Raw genomic sequence first — 20870 nt, forward strand, 5'->3', positions numbered from 1 at the left:
GACGTTAACTATGACTTTTTGAAATTTCACTTGGTTTTGCTTTTTTTTGTAGGTGTAGCTTGTTTGGTGATTTTGACACTCCTGGACTACTTGAAGAGTTGCCACGAGGAGCTCGTTGCGCTTTTGGCAATGCACGGGAGAAGGAAGGGGATACTGTTGTTGTGGGGGTAAAGAAGTAGTCTCGCGGGTGGTTGCGTTGTGGGAGGGGGGATAGGTACTGGGTGCCTTGAGTATGTTATATCGTGTCTGATGAGCTTGCAACTGACTGTTGTAGACGTCGTTTGAATATGCTTGACGTTTCGAGAACTGCGGAAGTGGGTGGTGTGGCTCGAGGTGAGGTGCAAACTGGCAACACCGCTCAATCTTTATATTGACGTAGTAGCCCTATAATTTTCAACAAACTTTAGGACAATAGTGGTCAAATCGAATTGCCCATCTTGTAAACTTTCTAAAATTCTAAAGTCAGACGCCCCTCGTGTCCCGTCTGCAAGTCAACAGTGTTGGGAACTTACTCAGGAACGCGCTGTTTGCGAGAAGATTCTCCGTTTTGCTGTGTCAGCAAATTGCTTGTGGAAATTGTATAAGTTTTGAATCGAATTTGTTTTCAGCTCTAGCGGAGACCCAGCACCACTAAATGGTTTCCTCTTCCAATCTACTTTGCTGATTTTATTTTGGTATAGATGAGGGAACAGGCTATTGTAGGTGCTGCATGGTGCAACTTTGGCAATTTTTTGCTCCTAAACCATTTCCGGGATGTTTTTTTTCAAAAATTTGGCTCAACTTTTGGCTCTGAATTTTCCTGGTATATCATGGGGATTAATTACATCTCTGTCTTCCCACTTGCTTAAACTGGCGCACTTTGAAAAAGAGGAATAAGGGGAAGGGGAAGAGGGGATTGCGTTTGAGTCAAGATTGGCAAATGATGGTGCAGAAATGAACATGCACTTTCAATTTTGTGTAAAGCAACACTTGCATCAGCTTTTGAACAAAATTTCATCTTATGCCATGCCCACTCCTCTTCAGCAACATAAGTTAAGGACAGCAAGGTCTAGGTTAGAGGTAATGAAGAGATGATGCTTTGTTATTGATATTGACCTCTCGAGAAGGTTCCTAAAGCTGACATCTAACATCAGCACCGGTTTTATTTGATTGATTTTCACGCAAAAATTGTGGCATTTCTGAGAATCTTTTGGTAAAAACAAAAAGATGATTACAAGAACTTTACTCCCCCGAAGCAGCTCAGGAGACTAATTCCAGGTTGGAAACGCAGTTCCATCACTCTACTAGTCAATTAACCTAAGAGAATGGACAAATCACAGCCCAATAGGTGCCCCCCCCCCCCCGAGATATGCACTACCGGTGAGGCCCGTGAGTTCGAATCCGCATTGGGGTCTCACAGAAAAGCGCATGCACCAAAAAACTGGTATTAAACTAGAATGCGTCAAAATCTCAAGGAGTTTAGAAAAATGTGCCTATTTCCTTGGAACTATATAGCTAGCATTATCCCGTGGGGTTTCGAGAAACGACGGAGCTCAGTCCATTCATGCCGTGCCTGTGAATCTCCCATTGGAATTCTATCTAAAATTTAATCTAATATTGTCTATAATACTCTACCCCCTACCACTTACCTCCAAGGTTCAGTTCTTGGTTGGTTTCCGCTTGTCAATTACAAGTCGCCCATTACACCAAACCGAAACGCAGTTCCGATCGTCGCCACTAAAGATCCATTTCCCCAACAAATCCTCCATCTTCTTCTCCTTCACCGGTAACAAATCCCCCAGTTTGGGAACTTGCCAGCTAAACACATCAGTTCGCGCACCTTGCACATCAAGATCAATCAACTGGGCATCGAATCTCTTCCCCACGGCAAAGGAGCCCACCAAGTTTGCCAACCCGACAGCTCTCGCACCGCCCATCGTCGCCATGTAAAGCCCATCCGTCATGGACAATTTACAATCCACGCCATTAGCTTGCGCGGGCTTCATCGACAAGTGATGGCTGACGAGAATGGCGTATTTGACCATGGCCAATATGCTCACATCGAACCCGCCGCTGATATCCGTCCCCAACGACACGTTAATTTTATCCTGGTACAAGTATTTGTAAACGGGCGCTTCTCCACTGGATATAAACGTGTTGGAAGTAGGGCAATGCGAAATGGAGCACTGTTTCTCAGCAACGAGATCGCATTCCTTTTGAGTCAAGTGGATTGCATGCGCGAGTATGGTGCGCTTAGTGAGCAAGTGGTGCTTATTGTAAACTTGAGCATAGCTCTCGCAATCGGGGAAAAGCTCCGCCACTAGCTCAATCTCTTGTTTATTTTCGCTAATGTGGGTCTGGATCGGCAAGTTGTCGCGCGCGCTGATCTCGCCCAAGTAGTCCAACATTGGCGTCGAGCAAACGGGCGCAAATCGCGGCGTGACGATGGGCTCAACCAAGTGTTCACGGGGAGGATTGACTTTGCTGATGTGGGAAATGATCGAGTCCATTGATTTGCGGCAAGTTTCCAACGACTCAGAGTAAGCCGGGCAGGGCTCATTGTGGTCCATGCACACTTTGCCCACGTACCCACGCTGGCCCATCTCAACAAGCAAGTCAGCGAACAAATTGGTGGTTCCCGCGTCAATCGCCGTAAAGTACGACGCACACGTGGTGCCGTTCTCTAGTGTAGCTTGGATGACTTTTGAATATACATGCTTGGCAAATTTGAACTTGGCCTCTTGTTCCAGTTGGTCCTTGACGCTAAACTGCAATTCAAGCGGGAACGTGTACGTGTTCAACCAGTCGAGCAACGGCGTATCTAACCCGATGCCGATGTTGGGAAACTGTGACGCGTGGATGTGGGTGTCGATAAATCCAGGAAAGAAGAACTTAGCAGGCTCGCTGGTGTAGTCAACGAACACAATGTTTTCATCGTCTATTTCGGAACCACCCTGAGGCTGGCAACTCATTTTCTTCTGCTCCTTGAAATATTCCACTGGCGATTGGCCATCTGCTGGTTCAAAGTCCTTTTCAATGTAGTCGATTTCTCCCCTGGAGTCCACGCCGACCAACGTGTTGAAGCATATCTCCAGCGTGGTCAACTCGGGAGTATGAATAAATGTCCCGAAATACAACGTATATGGGATAGCTGAGGTAGCCTTGATTTTGGGGTTCTCCGCGACAGCCGCCGGCATCGTTGTTGTTGCTACAGTACTTGAATGGTTTCCGTCCTGGTTCAACTCCATTTTCATTAGAATATAAATAGTTGCCGTGGCCACAAATAGATATATATATAGACCCTCGATCTCGATCCCCGTGTTTCTGGGGTATCTCTGCATCCTTTTAGAAAAAAAAACGACGGCCGTTGATGGAAACAGCAAAAGACAAACAAAGAAATCAGTCTGTTCCCACGGAGTCTCCGAGATTACCAAAACGACAAAATGAGCCAAATTCAGCAAAACTCGATCCCCCCCTTGCTTACTAGCACGGATCCAAATGCCTTGACTCTGCTTCAAAGTTCCAGGGTAAAGCAGTAGAGGCGGAACTGGCCGTGTTGTGACTTGCTCATGGGCCAAAGTAGCAAGTGCCCATCGTGGCAAGAATGTAGAGACCTTGACTCTGGCACTTTTCCAGCCTGCGCAAGCATTGCGTGATACGCTTACCCCAGCTGTAGCTTCTAGATATCCTGTCTTATCTTTGTTCATTTGTATCCCTTCCACGCGGTGTTGCGAGAGATTGCTTACTGTTTATTGCGGGCTAGTCACAGGACGCGTGGCATATGCGGCTGAGCAATCCTCGGGAAAGGAGAAGCGGGAGAGTAATTTCCAGCACTTGAAACGGTTCATCACTAACAATACCAGGTTAGATCTTTTTATATAAAAAAAAAGAGTCGCCATGAGCAAAATACGTCAGCGCTTAGTGTGTGAAGCAGGGAAGTGTAGGAGGTGGGGGGGGGGGATTTCGAAGTAAAAGACGTCCTCGATCGTCAAACTGAAAAATCAGCAAAAAAAAAAACAGCACGTGCATATCACGTGCTATTTTTAAGCACACCACGAAACTACCAGCACGTGATATGCACGTGCAAGAATATGCACATCAAGAAACCACCAGCACGTCCAAATCTCTAAGATGAAGGGAGGTTGAAAACTACAACAGGTAGACACATTTGTCAATCTGAAGTATGGCGAGAGTTGAAATTGTCAGCATGCTCACGTAAGATACCCCTTTTGAAAATGTGCAACGTGACACCTGGACGAGCTGACTGAGAGCAGGGCGTTTCTGTGACACACAACCCCAACCCCACAATCTGAGTAATGAAAGAAACCCTTCCCAAGACGTGAAATTGAAAAAAAAAAAATCGGCAAACGGCATAACCAGAACTTAGTCCCAAACACGAAACTGTCAGCAGCGACAAAAGAATCGGATGTTTTATTATCCGAGCAACAGTCTCGTGGCCAGCAATTTGTAAGCCGGCATCATAACCTGGTGGAGGCCATTACTAAAAGCAAACTGTGGCGATTTGTCATTACTAACAAGGAGAAAGCGCATCGCTACCAGATGTGCCATATAGAGCACCCGCTCAAGTTGCATAACCAGACAGCTGACACACCAAGATCCCACCGTGTCGTAGTGACATGAAAGTGAGAGAGGGGACTGGGTTTTCAGATCGGCCACTAGAGCCACAGACACGAGCCATACTCCACAGTTGAGTTGAGTTTAATCCGACCATGTGAGACGTGTATAAATATAGTACCGCTTCCCCGTCTTCGCAACTTCATCTCCATCTCCACCAACCACCGCTACAACTTCACATCCTAATAAGCTACCACCGCCGCCTCAGAATCATGTCAAAAGTATCAATTGCAGTTATCGGACTCCACGGCTTCATCGGCAAGCACGTTGTCGCCGCTATCGAATCAGGCAAATTCGACACCAAGATCCAGTTCCCCATCAAAGCCGTCACGCGTAAACTGGACGTGCAATCAACCGACAAGATCCAATACATCACCGCGCCGGAAATCTCCACCAAGGACGCAAACCTAGTCTCGTCGCTCAAGGGAACCGACGTCTTGATCGAGCTCGTGAGCCCCACCCCGGAGCTCCTCTCCAACATCGAGTCGCTAGTCGAATTGATCAAGCCGAAATTGTTCATCCCCTCCCAGTTCGGAACCGATATCCCGCAAGTCGACTCCTACGCTCCCGGTTTCCTCGCTTTAAAAACGCAGCACTCTGAAAATGTGCGCAAGTTGGGCGGCATTAAAGTCGTTGACATTATAACTGGATTATTCGCGGTGCCAGGCGCGTTCTTGTACGAGTGGGTCGGCGCATTTGGCGTCACTGACGCGGGCATCAACTTGATCGGCGACGCCCATCAGAAATTCCACATTTCGAAATTGGACGACTTGGGCAACGTCATCTTGGCCGTGGCTACCTTCCATCCCATCTCCGAATTACCCGACACCGTGCGTGTCGCGAGCGAAGCCATTACGGTGCAAGATGTCATTGACAAATACTCTGCTGCTAAAGGGTTAGATTTGAAGGTGATTAGTGAAAAGAGCGCCGAGGAAGGTAAGAAGGAGTTGGTGGACAAGTTGAATGCTGGGTTCGATCCTAAGGATTTCTTGTTTTATTTGCAAGCTATCGTGGCTCAAGGCTTGGACAAGGGATTATACTTCAGTGAATTGCACAATGAGTTGATCAACCCAAACGAATCAGTCTGGAAATGGGGCAAGTTCTAACTTGGGTTTAGAGTTGTTATTTTCCATCATATAACGAGTATCGTAGAATTGACGAAATATATATACACTGAATAATAGCGTCTACACAAAACGTAGGAAAACCACCACTTCTCGCTGTACTATAGCATAGTCATGTCTCTCATATCCATAGCATATACATATACATGTATGTATATATATATACATATACATAAAGCCTCTGTTTTTTTTTTTTTTTTTTGGGAACGGCCAATTATTTCTATATATCCCTGTGCTTAAATTGCTCTTCCATACTGTATATCAAATAAAAATCTAAACCTTCTGGAGGGGATATAAAAACTCTCCTTTTCCTTCTTTTTCTTTCTGTAGTTGTAGTTGCTGCTGTTGCTGTTGTTGTTGTATCACTCTATATTTTCTTTTTTTTTTTCGTTTTCCTCTTCCTCTTCCAAAAGTTTTAATGATTGATCGAATCAACCAAACTCTTCAACACCAATTTTTCATCCGAGAAATTTTGCAGCTGGTTCATCATCAAAATGTTATTCTCATCAACGTCATCGTCATTTTCATTGCCGCGACGGTCAATCAAATCGCCCTGGTCCCCAGTAATGTTGCGCTTCATATTCAACTGCTCACGCACTTGCTGCTGTGCCTGTTGGTGCACTTGCTGAATGTTGCGATTGCCCTGCTGCACTTGTAAAGTAGCATTGGTGTTCGCAGTATTGCCCCAATATCTCAGCGGCTGTTGCTTGAACTCGTTGAATTGCCTAGGCACCGTCTCTTGCGAGCTGCCAAACAAACCCTGCTGCAGCTTCTTGAATTGCAGCTGTTGTTGTTGAGAACGACATGGCTGCTGCTGCTGCTGCTGAGGCCACTGCTGCAGAACTTGTTGTGGTTGTTGTGTGGCAAAGCTCGGTGATTGCTGGTAGTTTAACTTATTTCTCGACATGCCAAATCCCTGCTGCTGCTGCTGCTGTTGTTGTTGTTGCTGCTGTTTTTGCTGTTGTTGTTGTTGTTGTTGTTGTTGTTGTTGTTGTTGCTGCTGTTGCTGTTGTTGTTGCGAAAATGTGGCTCCCGTGCTAGCAGAAGAAGGAGAATTCACCCCAAGACCCATATTCATGGAACTGTGGCCCTGTCCACTGCCATTCGTCGACGTCTGAAAGGGGATCCCGATAACGGCACACATCCAAATCCTCGTCTTGTAGATCCTAAACAACTCGCGCACAAGGTCTCGAAAGTCGATCCTCTTTGACGTCGAATAGTAGAAAATCAACTTTTTGCGGTCAAACTGGTACTCGGCGTCAATCAACTTCATTTGCAACAAGTCATGCGTGGTGGGCGAGATTGGCGCGCCGCTCAACAAGCAGCCGCTCGTGGAACTGGCAATCTTGGCCAAACACAATCTGCATGCTTTTTCTTCATCCTGCTTCTTGTTCAAAATCTGAAACACTTCATTCGTCTGCGCCAAGCCGATAATCGACTTGGGGAACTGTAATGTCGGTGGGGCAATTGTACTCTGTTGATGATGATGGTGGTGGTGAAGAAAACTCGACTGCAGCGCTTGTTGTGGCTGTACTGCCTGTTGTTGTTGTTGCACTGCCTGTTGTTGTTGCACTGCCTGTTGTTGCGGTCCTGGTTGTGGCCCTGGTGGGCCCGGTGCCTGGGGTGGCATCTGGTTATTATTCTTCGCTACCAAGTCACCAAAGATATTACCCCCGCTGCTATCGACATGTTCATTCAAAGCAGCTTGCTGTTCTTGAAACTGCAACAACTTCAACAACCTCGCCTCGTCAATCGACACATTGAGCTTGAAAACCTTGCCCAAGTCGCGGCCACGGTCAGCCTCAACAATAACCAAGTCTCCCAACTTGATATCCAACAAATTGCCCCCTTCGCCCACATTCGTGGGCAAGTAGAAAACGTCAATTCTGCCCGCCTTGAATCCAACTAGAACCAACTGGTAGTTGCGCAACGACGACTCAATGGGGAACTTGGGCAACTGGTAAGCCTCGGATAAAAACTTTTCATCGTCAAAAAACTTGTCATTGAGCAACTGCATGGTAACCTTGACCCGCTCATGAGGGTCAGATTCAAAGTAGTCGTTAACCAATTGGGCCGTGTTTGCGTCATTGAGCAAAGTGGGCACCGACGAGATGTAGTCATTTGCTGTTGCTGCTGTTGCTGCTGCTGCTGCCGCACTGCCCATCAACATTCCGTCGGCAAACGAGTGCCTCCTCAGACGTCCAAAAATCTCGGGAGAAGTGGGCCCTGCCAACGAGTCACCCATGGGCATATTTCCCGTCATTGATGCTGCTGCTGCTGCTGCTGCCTGTGCTGCCTGTGCTGCCGCAGCCGCAGCCGCCGCATTAGACTCTTCAACTGTAGGCGGTGGTGTAAATCCACTGAGCGAAGACGAACGATGTGCAATTGACGAAGCGGTATAGTTATCATGCATGGCTTGCATGGGCGGCAAAGCATTTGCAACAAAAGATGCCAGCTTTTGCTGTTGCTGCTGCTGTTGTTGCTGCTGGTGATGTTGCTGCTGGTGATGTTGCTGGTGCTGCTGTTGAATATTGAAGTTTTGCTGGTGATGTGGCTGCTGCTGCTGAGACCAAATGCTGGTAGACCCGTTTGATGAATTGGCGGATAATCCTGAAGACCAAAGATTTCCTGCATCCATGGACAAATTTCGTTGATGTCGAACTGAAGTGGCGGCGTTTGCGGCGGTGTTGGTGTTGGCAGGGTTGACGTTCCACACATGGCTTGTTGGGGCACCGGCCCCGTTATGAGCAGATGGCATGGGCATGGGCATTTGCAGCTGTGCTAGTGTTTGAGAAAATGCAAGATGGGCTGATTTGCCAAGGTTGTTGTTGTCTATATGTGAGCTATTTGTACTGTATCCTCTAAGATGCGATGAAAACGGATTCGAAGCAGCCTCGTCGCCCATGACGCCCTGCTCATGAGGACTCTGTCTTGAGCCAGAAGGACTGCCACCGTACTCGCCAAACTGGCTGTGGTTGTGCTTGTGGTTATGGTGGTTGGGAGCCAAGCCTGCACTTCGCTTATCTTGATCTGGAGATGTCGCGGCGGTACTTCTCAAAGCGCCCGATGCAAAGTCAAAAGCCATCATTATGTCCTCAATTGTGACAGTCGAAGTTTTCTGATAAAAGTCGAGAAGGATCCACCCACAGCGTGGTTTTTTTTTGGAATGATGCTGGAGCTGGCGGTGATGGTGTGATGCTTAAGTGGAGAGTTTCTTCCTGTTCCCTTTTGGTTTCAAGGTTTTTTTTTCTCTGGTTTTTGGATCTTTGTTTTTTTTGATTTTTTGATAATCGGATTAGAAGCCAACCAAGAAAGCTTTCTTTTGGATATTCCAGTCGAACTTTTGGTGACTGACACTTACCCCCTAAACTTATAACCTTGTGGGAAGTATAGCAGGCCGCAGAAGAAGACGAAGAAAAACCCGAGGGGCTTGCTGAGTCAATGGAGAAAAGCTGTATCTGGGGGGGAGGGGGGGTTATGTGTCTGTCTGTCTGTGTGTCAGTCAGTCAGTTGTAGTCGAGATTCCTGTGCCTGACTAAAAAGATCGCGTAAGTGCCACTAATCTGGAACTATGGAGGTGAAAGTGAAGATGAAGGTGAAGATGAAAATTCAGTGCCAGTCTCGGTGTTTGGTTCCAGTTTGATTTGCAAATGGCTCCAGTGAATCGGGTGAAGTATGCGATTGAAAAACTTCCTCTCCCAAATCTGGTGATGCTGAGGGAAAACTCAATACCTTCTTTTCCAAAGTCCCCACAAAAGACACTCAAAATCTCCTTGGTCAAGTGCCGCCTTGTCTCTATGGGATCTATCTGCTATAGATATATATGTATATGTATATATATATATATGCTTTGAACCAACTTAATTTACACTTTTTTACGAATTTTTTTTTCCAATTGAGGTTTGGTCTGGGCAGAGCGGAGCACGAAAATCTTAACTGAAAAGAAGGTTTCCTGCTGATGAGTTCTTCTGGTTGTGGACTGTTTATCTTTGCTCAAAGAAACAACTGGGAAACGTATCAAGGACCTTGATTTTTGAATGGGAAAATCGTTTTGATAATTTCAAAATTTTTTTGAAAAACTTCAACCTACATCCTATCATTCGGTCCATATATATATATATATGTATAAATAGTGGGTAATTTTACTTTATAGGATCCGCATCATGATGGTCAATAATTCAACAATCTAGATGTAAAGTTGTATATTATAAATCTGCAATCTCATGTGGGTCCGTCTTCTTGTCTAGCCTGGGTTTTATGGAGGGAAATTTGGAGAGAGCCTGGCATTTAAAGAAATAAAACAACAATAACAACAACAACAGCCTCCACCACCCAGGCCCAGAAACCACCACCAAGCCCGCCAGAAAGAAAGGGTTGACTTTGGTTTTTTTTTTTTTTCTTTCTTTCTTTATTTTTTTGAGTATTATAACTTGGACAGAGATCATCAAACGCGTTCGAATCAGCTTTGATTTCTCAATTTTTGACAGCTGTTGGAGAGTGTCAAATTTAACTGTTGAACGGCCCTTGGGGGAGAGGGTTACTTCAGAGATCTACTCCCCTCTCAGTTCCAGCTTCAGGCCAGAGCCCAGAGCCCAGAAGCCTCGCTTGGCTTGGACTTTAGCAAGGAAGATTGCGGCGGGGAAAACAAGCAATATTCTCTAGAGCCAGATCTCTTTCACTTGCTGAGTTTTTGATCTTGTTGGTCCACAATCAACAGATTAAAAACCACTCCTCCAAACATCCTTTCAACTTCTTGCTCTTTCCGCAAAAACCTTGCTCCCCACTCCTCCACAGCAATGATATGACATATATATATATCATATATCACATATATCATAGACCACACGTATCACTCCTCTAGCGCAGAGTTTTACGCTTTCGAAAAAGCAAATAACAAAAAACACCAAAAACTCCCATTAGTTTGCACAGTTTGTGTGGAAAATGCAGAGATATGTCCCACTAATTTTTTTTAATGTACTTTTGGTTTTAAATCTTTCTGTTTCAGTCCTGGCGTCATTCAAAGTTTGCTGTGCAATGATGCTGGAACAACTTCAAGCTTCACCTTCAAGCTTCAGCTCCAACGTGAAACTGGGAACTGGGGGGACTTGATCTTGATCTAAATTTATTTTCCAAAAAGAAGGAGCCCATCCAATACTTGTCCTGTTTCTCCTCCCCCCTTCCTTTGTCACCGTTGCTTCCGTTGACCTCATGCACCATCCATCTGCAACCAAGAACACCGCACTAAAGATCTCGTGCTCTCGTGCCAGCAGCTAACGTAGGCAAGGTAGGATTGGAAATTTCTAGACTCTTTTTTTTTGTTTTTATTTATTGGGGATAAAAAAGAAAAAGAGATGCAGAATGGTGCAATATCTAACTTGCAAACTGCGTTTTTTGACAGATTTTTATCATCTCAAAGCACCAAAGTTGCTTTCCCGTTCCCCTTCTCTGGCCTCCTCTGCCTCAACCGCCAAATATGTCAAGCCCAAACTAAAAATAAAAATAAAAAAGTGATTAAAGAAAACAGGTCAAAATAAATAAACAAACAAATAAATAAAAAAGGAAAGTATAAGGGGATGTACAAGTTTCTCAACACATTTTTTTTTTTTTTTGGGGTGGGGGGCTCTAAGTTGGCCTTTTAGAACTATGGCTATAATTTTTGCAGTGTGGTTGGCTTCAGGTGTCGAGGATGAAAGGTAGACCACGGTGATTTTCATTGGCTGCAACGGCAATGTTATCAAACTCTGGAGTAAAGCTTCCGTTTGAAACATGTGCTTCTTGGACCGTAAAAGTTTTGGGGCATCTGGAATGTAGTGTTTGCGAGATAAAGCGGCGGGCCGCGTGCATGTAGGTTCTAAATTTTTGAAAATCAAGCGGAGAGGTGAGAGGGGAGGTGAGCAGAGAGGAGAGGATATAGTGGCTGGGGTCAACCTCGACGCTGCAACCTCCAAAAGGAAACTTGTCAGCTGCTCCAATGTCTCTCCACGGATGAAAGAAGAGGTTCGTAATTGAAATTGGCCCCCACTTAAAAATCAAGTGATATCTGCACGTGACCTCATCCGAGGTACTACAACCACCACGACTAACACTAGCACTAGCACTAGCACTACAGCACCAAGAAGACCCCAAAAAATTGTGAAATCTGCAGCAGTAGCTTTAGAAGTGATTCTTTCCACTTCTCCTCTTAAAGCTATGTCTGTGGCGTATGGTTCTGGAAGCTGGAGTTGTTGCTGTTGACCTTACGACCCCCAGTACCGCTTCATCAAAGGTCCTGCTTTAGCCATTGGTCCACGAAGAACAAAGCACTTTGGCAACAATAACATCTGGGGCTTTGACTTCCAGCTGCAGGCCAGGCGTCAAGCGTGGTATTTACATTTTCACGCGCCTCTGTTTGTTGTTATCAACAAAAACTACTAGCACCATTCTCTTCTTTTGCAAGTTTGGGCAAAATCCACGATGGTCGATTTTAGTGAGGAAAAATGGAAATACGGCCAACGTCAAGACAAGTGGCCAATACCGACGGGCCATTTGGTCAAAACCACAATCTCCACTTCCACTTCCGCTTCCACCCTCCCAAAGCTACGAGAGCAAATATCGTATACTGTTGCTTGTTCAGCCACCCGTTTTTACTCTCCTCTTCATCCTCCACCTCTCCCTCCCTCTCCAACTTGCTCCTCGTCAACGTTACCCCGAGGCTGCCGATGCCGTTTTAAGATTTTTCCATTTTAAAGTTTGCCAGTACGACGAAACTAGACTCCCGAGTCACGGACAAGCGTAAACAAGAACCACCAAACGTTCAACTTGGCGGAAGCAAGAATAAATTGCCTCGAGGTGTTTTTCTTGCACCATTTTTTGTTTTTTTTTTTCCTCCATCGTAGTTATTAAAAATAGACCACCAATAGACCCAGCCCAAAAATCCCAGTCGACTCGAACCATTCATTCCGCAATTTGCGTTTCTTTCTCTCCAGTAGGGCACTTTTAAAACAAACAGAACAATAAAACAGTGATGTCAAAATGATGCCGTTGCAGCGTACGTCGTCTCTCCCTCCCCAACACAAAATTTTTTTTACCCATGGAATCCTGTGGGTTTAATCCCAACCCAATAGTCACTGGAGACAAAAGAACGGGCGCCACCGCTGGCAATTGTTCTCGAAAACAAAGGATCTACAAGCGCAGGAATTGAATTGCGCCAAGGCCAGATCGTTTCGGCCCCAATCGGGACGTCAAGCCCTTGTTGCAAGATCAAGCGAGGCCGCTTGTAAAAAGATTTCACAACCAGAGAACCCTTATGCGCCATGTCTTGTCCTCAAACAAGCAAACAAGCGGACAGGCAGACATGCAGTGAGCGGAACAAGAAGCAGGATACCCTGGTACACCCTCTGGGTTCTTCTGGGTCTTGCACAGTGTCAAGATCAGCGACAAACAGAGTTTTGCAAGAGTTTACCGACAAACGCAGTTGCTCTTCATGACCTCTTCTATTTCCAACTCCATCTCCCGAAGCTGTTGACGATCTTCCGAAAGTCGTAATAGCCCAAGGCATACTAAACTCTCTTTGCATATTTCCTTTTTAACACATTAACATTTTTTACCATTTTCTATTGTTTTCAAGAGGAAGCATCAGAGGCTGTCGACTGCAGCTCCCATAAACAATCAGATCTACCTGCTACAGCTGCTGCTGCTGCTGTTGGTGGTGTTGTAGCTTATACGCGACGTGCTTTTGGCGGGGATATCTTGCGTGCAGTGACACTTTCTACCCTTTCTTCCCTTTGTTTCCCTCCTTCTTCCTTGCCACACTCCTCCCGTGCGATGTTTTCACGCTCTTGCACCTGGCGGTTCTTATGCTTGGTGAGGGTTTGGATTCTGGGAGTAGATTGGCTTCAAGTGCCATCACACCCCCTCCCCCCTTTTCCTTCCCACTCTTCGTCTCACTCCCTCCCACGGCTATAAATTACGTCAATAAATCCGTTATACCAGGTGCTAGAAGATAAAACTTGAATCCTTGCACATGCCGTTGACCCGACCCTTGTTGAGCTTGGGTGGGAGTTTACACTAGTCGCAGTGGTGCAACCCCCCAAAACTCTTTTTTTTTTTTCGGTTTGGGATTGGCAGAAGAACAAGAGTTGAGCAAGTATATCGAACAACCACAACGATGGTGGTGAAGAAGATGATAATCAACACACTTCAAACGTTTCCATTCCTAGTAAACAAATACGGACTCGACCGTATCAAGTAGTCGTTCATGGCTTTTTTTTTATCTTCAAATGACATCCTTTCTTTTCTGGTATATTTTTCAAGTTTTTAGACCCTCAAACCCTCAAATGTTCCAAGAAATCTCTAGTTTGGTTTTAGCTTTGGCTAAATTGGGACATAACCACGCTCGATTTGTGGGGATTGCCAAAATTCCCACCCGAGAATCCCACTGAAGAAGAAAGAAGAAGCAGAATAAGGAGATGTCGTTGGTGGAGAGCTGGGTATGTTATTCTTGGGGATTAAACTTTAGATCCATGTGAGACTTACCCAACTAAAAAAAAACAAGTAATCGTCGTGTTTGCGCCCGCTGTGTTCATTTCTTTTTTATTTTCGAGGTTCTATTCGTTATGGGCAAGACAAACTTCCAAGAGTGCTTGGAGATGGATGTATATTCCCTACTTGACCCATCTTTACGATTCCCATCATCAACGTCCATTTTTTCTTTCTATTTCCAAAACCGTGGCATTCAAACGAACTCCCCCCTTCTCTAACACCCCCCACCCACCCCCTCTTTTCCGTCTGCTACCGTCTGCAGTTCTTGTTGATTATGTTTGGAGCAAGATAAATGCCATCTTTTGTTTTTCTTTGTTCATTGTTCAATCTTCACCTACTCAGCAGCAAGTGGGCCCTCCGTGAGGGAAAAATGACGAAAAATGACGAAAGTGACGAAGAACCAGAACCAATCCAAAAAAAAGCCCATAGCTTCAAGAGCAGAAGAGGACGCACCCGTAGTTCATATGCAAATCCACCTCTTTTTAAGACCGTGCATTTACTGCTCAATTGGTTCCCTTTTCTCTAATTTAATTTAATTTCCTGCAAAACTTTGGACCCTTTGCAGCCACTACCGCAAGATACGTGGCTTTTTTTCAAATTCGGCTTTGTGTCGCAAAACACTTTTGCAGTCACTCTCACACCTCTCTCGATACTATACGGACGAGGATGCGTTGATACAATCCAGAATTTTTCCAGTACCTTCAACCTCCCCCCTAGCTAATGCCACAACTTGAAGACAGAATTTTTAAAAAAACAACAACATGGTGCTTGTCTATGTCTAGCTAGACTTTTAGCAAAGACTCCCCTATAATTTAGATCAACGGTTTTGTTATTCCTGACAATATAAAAGCCCGTAGATGTTCGTCTTTGAAAGTCGTCTCAAATCTCACCTAGCCCTTTCTTTTGCCATCAATTCATCATTCAATTGCTTCTTCAATCGTTTAATTGCTTGTAAGAAACAAAACGAAATCGAAAATGTTGAGGCAGCTTTTATACCCGTTTTTGTTCTTCCTAATTCGGGGGCTCGAGGCAATCACCATCTCTGAAGACAGAGTCGACAGAGGCACCATCAACTTGAGCATTGGCGACATTATCATCGAGTCGGGCGCGTATTGGAGTATCATCGACAATGCAGTCTCGGCCCTTGTGGGGAATTTGCAAGTTGATCAAGATGCTGGTTTTTACATTAGTGCTGACTCGGGATTGGTGGGCTTGCAAGTCACGTTGTTGGGAGTCTTGAACTCAATCACCAACGACGGTATCATCGCCTTCAACTCGTTGAAAACTTTGATTGCGCCAAACTATAACTTGATCGGCGCTAGTTTCCTCAACAACGGTGACATTTATCTTGCTGCTGACGGCGGCCTTCCTCCCGTGATGGGCTTGACTGCAGCTTCATGGACCAACAACGGGATGGTTGTCTTTTACCAGAGCCAGAGATCGAGCGCTATAATAAACTTGGGTACTCCTGCACTCGCAATCACCAACGCGGGGCTGATTTGTCTCTACCTGACAATCTACCAGCAATTGACCCGTATCGACGGCTCGGGATGGTATGTCTCTTCACATCAACTCTTTTTTTTTTTGGTTTTTCATTTCATGCTGGTTCATTACTAACAAAAAATTGCATTTAGTATCCAACTCAACCAAGATTCAACCATGTACATTGCCAACGCCCTCCTCCCAGTAGACCCCAACCAGTCATTTTATCTTGCCGATTCCGCCTCCAGTCTTGTTGTTCAACCATTGTCCACCCCAGCCACTTACAGGGTGTACGGTTTCGGCGGAGGTAACAGAATCGGTCTCACTTTACCATTGCTCACAATTCCATTGCTCGGTCAACCTGCCATTTCATACAATGCAGGAACCGGTGTGCTCACATTGAGAGGCTTGGGAGTCGGGTTGCTTTCTCAAAACTTCAATATCGGACCAGGTTACGTCGAAACGAATTTCCAGGTTGTAAGTGATACTACTGGTCTTTTGCCAAATAATATTTTGGGAAGCGTGCAGTATAATGGTCCAGTGCCAAACTCGGATGTTCCGGATGTTTGTCGTTGCCAAACTCCTCCACCATTCCCAACTGAGTCGAGCTCATCGCTGGTGGTCTCCTCTTCGACTGAAACTAGTAGTTCTGAAGCAACGAGTTCAGAAACGTCAAGCACCGAGCCAACTTCGGAGTCATCCACCGCTGAACCAACTTCGGAGTCATCAAGCACCGAGCCAACATCAGAGTCATCAACTGCTGAGCCCACTTCGGAAACGTCAAGCACCGAGCAAACTTCGGAGTCATCAACTGCTGAACCAACTTCGGAGTCATCAACTGCTGAGCCTACTTCGGAAACGTCAAGCACCGAGCCAACTTCTGAGACATCTAGCACCGAGCCAACTTCTGAGTCATCAAGCACCGAGCCAACTTCTGAGTCATCAAGCACCGAGCCAACTTCGGAAACGTCAAGCACCGAGCAAACTTCGGAGTCATCAACTGCTGAACCAACTTCGGAGTCATCAACTGCTGAGCCTACTTCGGAAACGTCAAGCACCGAGCCAACTTCTGAGACATCTAGCACCGAGCCAACTTCTGAGTCATCAAGCACCGAGCCAACTTCGGAAACGTCAAGCACCGAGCCAACTTCGGAAACGTCAAGCACCGAGCCAACCTCTGAGACATCAAGTGCTGAACCAACTTCAGAAACTTCGAGTGAAGAAACTTCCAGTACTGAGCCTACTTCGGAAACATCTAGCACTGGTCCTACTTCTGAAACGTCAAGTGAAGAAACATCTAGCACTGGTCCTACTTCTGAGACATCTAGCACCGAGCCAACATCGGAATCATCAAGTACCGAACCAACTTCTGAGACATCAAGCGGTGAGCCTACTTCTGAGACGTCAAGCGGTGAGCCTACTTCTGAGACTTCCAGTGCTGAGCCTACTTCTGAGACATCAAGCACCGAACCAACTTCAGAAACATCAAGTGCTGAATCCACTTCAGAAACATCAAGCACTGGTCCTACTTCAGAAACTTCGAGCGGCGAAACTTCCAGTGCTGAACCAACTTCAGAAACATCAAGCACTGGTCCTACTTCAGAAACTTCGAGTGAAGAAACTTCCAGTACTGAGCCTACTTCGGAAACATCTAGCACTGGTCCTACTTCAGAAACTTCGAGCGGCGAAACTTCCAGTGCTGAACCCACTTCAGAAACATCAAGTACTGGTCCTACTTCAGAAACATCAAGTACTGGTCCTACTTCAGAAACTTCAAGTGGAGAAACATCAAGTGCTGAAACATCGTCAGAAACATCAAGCGGTGAGCCAACAAACGGAGGTACTGGTGAGCCAACCAACACGGGAACCGGTGAGCCAACTAATGGCGGTACCGGTGAGCCAACCAACACAGGTACAGGACAACCAACAAACGGCGGCACTGGAGAGCCAACCAACACAGGTACAGGACAGCCAACTAATGGAGGAACAGGACAACCAACAAACGGCGGCACTGGAGAGCCAACCAACACAGGTACAGGACAACCAACAAACGGCGGCACTGGAGAGCCAACCAACACAGGTACAGGACAGCCAACTAATGGAGGAACAGGACAACCAACTAATGGAGGAACAGGACAGCCAACTAATGGAGGAACAACTGGCACTAAGCTTTCTTCCGCATTGGGAGGTGGTCAAGCTCTGACCTTCACCAACACAAACGGTGGCTCATCACCTACTGAAGGTGCGGGAGCTGGCGGAAATAATGGCTCAGGATCAGGATCAGGATCCGGTTCTGGCGGTAGCTCAGGTTCAGGTTCAGGATCAGGTGGTGAGACTGGTTCAGGATCAGGCTCTGGATCAGGTTCAGGTTCTGGCTCAGGATCAGGTTCAGGTTCTGGCTCAGGATCAGGTTCAGGTGGTGAGACTGGTTCAGGATCAGGCTCTGGTTCAGGATCAGGCTCTGGTTCAGGATCAGGCTCTGGATCTGGATCTGGATCAGGATCAGGATCAGGTGGTGAGACTGGTTCAGGCTCTGGTTCTAGTGGTACTGGTTCAGGCTCTGGTTCAAGTGGTACTGGTTCAGGATCCGGTTCTGGCGGTAGCTCAGGCTCAGGTTCAGGTTCAGGTTCTGGTTCTGGTTCAGGTGGTGAGACTGGATCAGGCTCAGGATCAGGCTCAGGATCGGGATCGGGATCGGGATCAGGATCCAGTTCAGGATCAGGTTCTAATGGTACTGGTTCAGGATCGGGATCGGGATCCGGTTCTAGTGGTACTGGTACTGGTACTGGATCGGGATCCGCTTCTGGCGGTAGTTCTGGTTCTGGTTCTGGATCGGGATCAGGATCTGGTTCCGGTGGTAACACTGGTTCAGGATCTGGCTCTAGTGGCGGTAGCACCGGTGGAACTGGTTCAAGTGGACTGGGTTCGTCATCTACTCAATCCGCCCTTCCTTACGAAGGTGCCGCTGCCGCAATTACACTTCCAGGCAAGCCTGTTGCATTTGTACTTGGACTCATTACTTTGATTGCTTTCATTTAAGCTACCGGCAAGGTTTGATCCATTAAAAAAAACAATTCCCAATTCAGTTCTTCATTTTCGGTTTTTGCTGACAATCTATATCAATGCTTTCCTTGTATTTGGCGGTTGCAGTGGATTTTTCGGTTCCTATGTGGCGTCCTAATTAGTCTGTAGAAGTGACTTAATTATACCAGTATGTAGAATATTCATAATTTTTAGAGACACTCATGTTAACCAGTTGTACGAACCTTGCAGCAATAACTCTATCTTGGACATGGACAGGGATAATGGAGCTGGGAGTTCATGTTGTGATCAGCCCCATGTAAATCTCCCGTGTGGATTAAATTGGATTGCGCTTTTTTGTATGTGTGTATTTTATCATTTTTTATTTTCTGCTTCCTCGGTTCAGGCCGAAGATCACAGGAAGCAAGACGTCTGCGTTGCCAACACCACCACCACCACTACTACTACTGCTGCCACTGGTTTCTATTTACTGACAGTTGGCGAAGAAAAAGCCAGACCTCTGCAATAGACCAGAAACAGAACAACCGCACCGCCTTTACGAGAGTCTTAGGCGAGATTTTGCGCAAGCCGAAACGACTTTGTTTAGTCCTCAAGAAGAAAGTACTACTTTTTGAGGATACTTTTGGACACACGGACCAGCCGTTTATGAATCTTGCGTAATTTCAACAACTTCTGCGTCAATGCGATGTGAATACGTGCAGTTGCACAGATGGCACAACAAGAGGGATGGGATGTTTTGCAAGTGAGTCCAGGTCTCCCACGTTAAATACTGGATCCAATAGTGCCACGGGGATTGATTTTTTTCCCCACCTACATTGGGGATAATGCTTTGGGAGGTCACCTTGTTTGAAAGAATGGCCATTGGTACTCGCCGCCACGATTGCGAAGCTCCAAGGTAAAAACCAGTCGCTAATACTAGATACGGATGGAGCTGTACTAATCAGCCTTCTACACTGTCAACTTTTCGACTATAACAACCAAGCCGCCTATCAATGAGACTCACGTGACACTCGATATTTTTCAGACAGCGGAAGATCTCCAGCGGAAGAAACGTTCACACAGGCCAACTGAGGCGTTCTTAGCGAAGGAAAGACGACGCCTCGTGCTATTAAGACCTTGACACAGTATTGAGAAAGGGACCTTCCGTTTTAGTACATCCAATAAAAAAAAAAAGATGTTTCAGAACGCCGTGCATTTTGAGGTCGGGGTCGCTGGCCCCACTAAGGCTGTGACTCTGGTAGATAAGTGTTTGTTCATGGAGTGGATAAGTTACGGGAAGAGAAGGGAGAGTGGGTAGTTGTACGGGTAAAGACTATTGACACTTTGACAACGTTTTACCACGAGGATTGCGTTGCTCGTCCGTCCCAATTCAACTCAAGCAAGCCAGTTTTTTTTTTTTTTTTGGACAAAAACAATTGACAAACGTGGGCCTCTGTTCACCTAGAAGAATACCTTTTGTTTTTTTTTGTTGAAGATCTACGGTACTTCTCTTCCTCCGGTGCCGTGGAAACCAACATATTCCACTTCTCATGTATTTTTTACGAGCTATTGGCCAATTTAGTGCGATCTCCAGAAAAACATGGCACCATTCATAAAAACCTGGAAAATCAGATGATCAAGCTGTCGTTGATCCCAATGGTTCCCAACCTTGCCAGTGGATTTACAGAGACAAGCACTTGTCTCATAAAGGGGCTGCAAACCCGTAAAAGGTTTCATGACGTGGCGAGGGATGTGCTTTTTGCAATTTTTGATTTCAAGACAGAGGAACTTGCGCTACACCTAGCAGCTCCCTTGAGAGGTAATAAAGGAAATACTGTACCATTGCCAAAAGCTTGACGCTCTAGAGGCTAGAGGCTAGAGGCCCCGACTGCAAATACGTCAGTTTTTAACGAACGGTGCTTTGAGAAAAATCGCTCTCCGAATGCTACATGGAAGGTGAGACTCCAACTCCAAGAATAAAACAATGTACCGGAGTTGTCTGCCTTCAACAGGCATATGCCAGATACATTGGTTTTTTTTTTTCAATTTCATTTTCAGAGGATTGCTGTAGCACTGTGCAGGCTAGCGAGGTAGAGATGGATCCTTTTG

General features: G+C 46.0%; 4 protein-coding genes across 4 annotated transcripts; 2 read left to right on the forward strand and 2 right to left on the reverse strand. All coding sequences in view use genetic code 12, as the record gives it.

The window, feature by feature from the left end:
* Window positions 1-1637: 1637 nt before the first annotated feature.
* LODBEIA_P58680 (uncharacterized protein) lies at window positions 1638-3176 on the reverse strand (the record flags this gene model as incomplete). Its single annotated transcript, XM_066976247.1, has 1 exon — window positions 1638-3176. One exon carries the CDS (start codon window positions 3174-3176, stop codon window positions 1638-1640), a length of 1539 nt encoding a protein of 512 aa, XP_066832806.1.
* A 1650-nt stretch (window positions 3177-4826) lies between these two features.
* Window positions 4827-5720, forward strand: LODBEIA_P58690 (uncharacterized protein; the record flags this gene model as incomplete). Its single annotated transcript, XM_066976248.1, has 1 exon — window positions 4827-5720. One exon carries the CDS (start codon window positions 4827-4829, stop codon window positions 5718-5720), a length of 894 nt encoding a protein of 297 aa, XP_066832807.1.
* Window positions 5721-6153: 433 nt separating this feature from the next.
* LODBEIA_P58700 (uncharacterized protein) lies at window positions 6154-8826 on the reverse strand (the record flags this gene model as incomplete). Its single annotated transcript, XM_066976250.1, has 1 exon — window positions 6154-8826. The coding sequence occupies one exon, from the start codon at window positions 8824-8826 to the stop codon at window positions 6154-6156; it is 2673 nt and encodes an 890-aa protein (XP_066832808.1).
* Window positions 8827-15233: 6407 nt separating this feature from the next.
* On the forward strand, window positions 15234-18779 carry LODBEIA_P58710 (uncharacterized protein; the record flags this gene model as incomplete). The annotated part of the gene is made up of 2 exons (XM_066976251.1): window positions 15234-15811; window positions 15893-18779. 2 exons carry the CDS (start codon window positions 15234-15236, stop codon window positions 18777-18779), a joined length of 3465 nt encoding a protein of 1154 aa, XP_066832809.1.
* Window positions 18780-20870: the final 2091 nt, after the last annotated feature.

Source organism: Lodderomyces beijingensis, assembly GCF_963989305.1.
Source record: "Lodderomyces beijingensis strain CBS 14171 genome assembly, chromosome: 8".
Lineage (NCBI taxonomy): Eukaryota > Fungi > Ascomycota > Pichiomycetes > Serinales > Debaryomycetaceae > Lodderomyces > Lodderomyces beijingensis.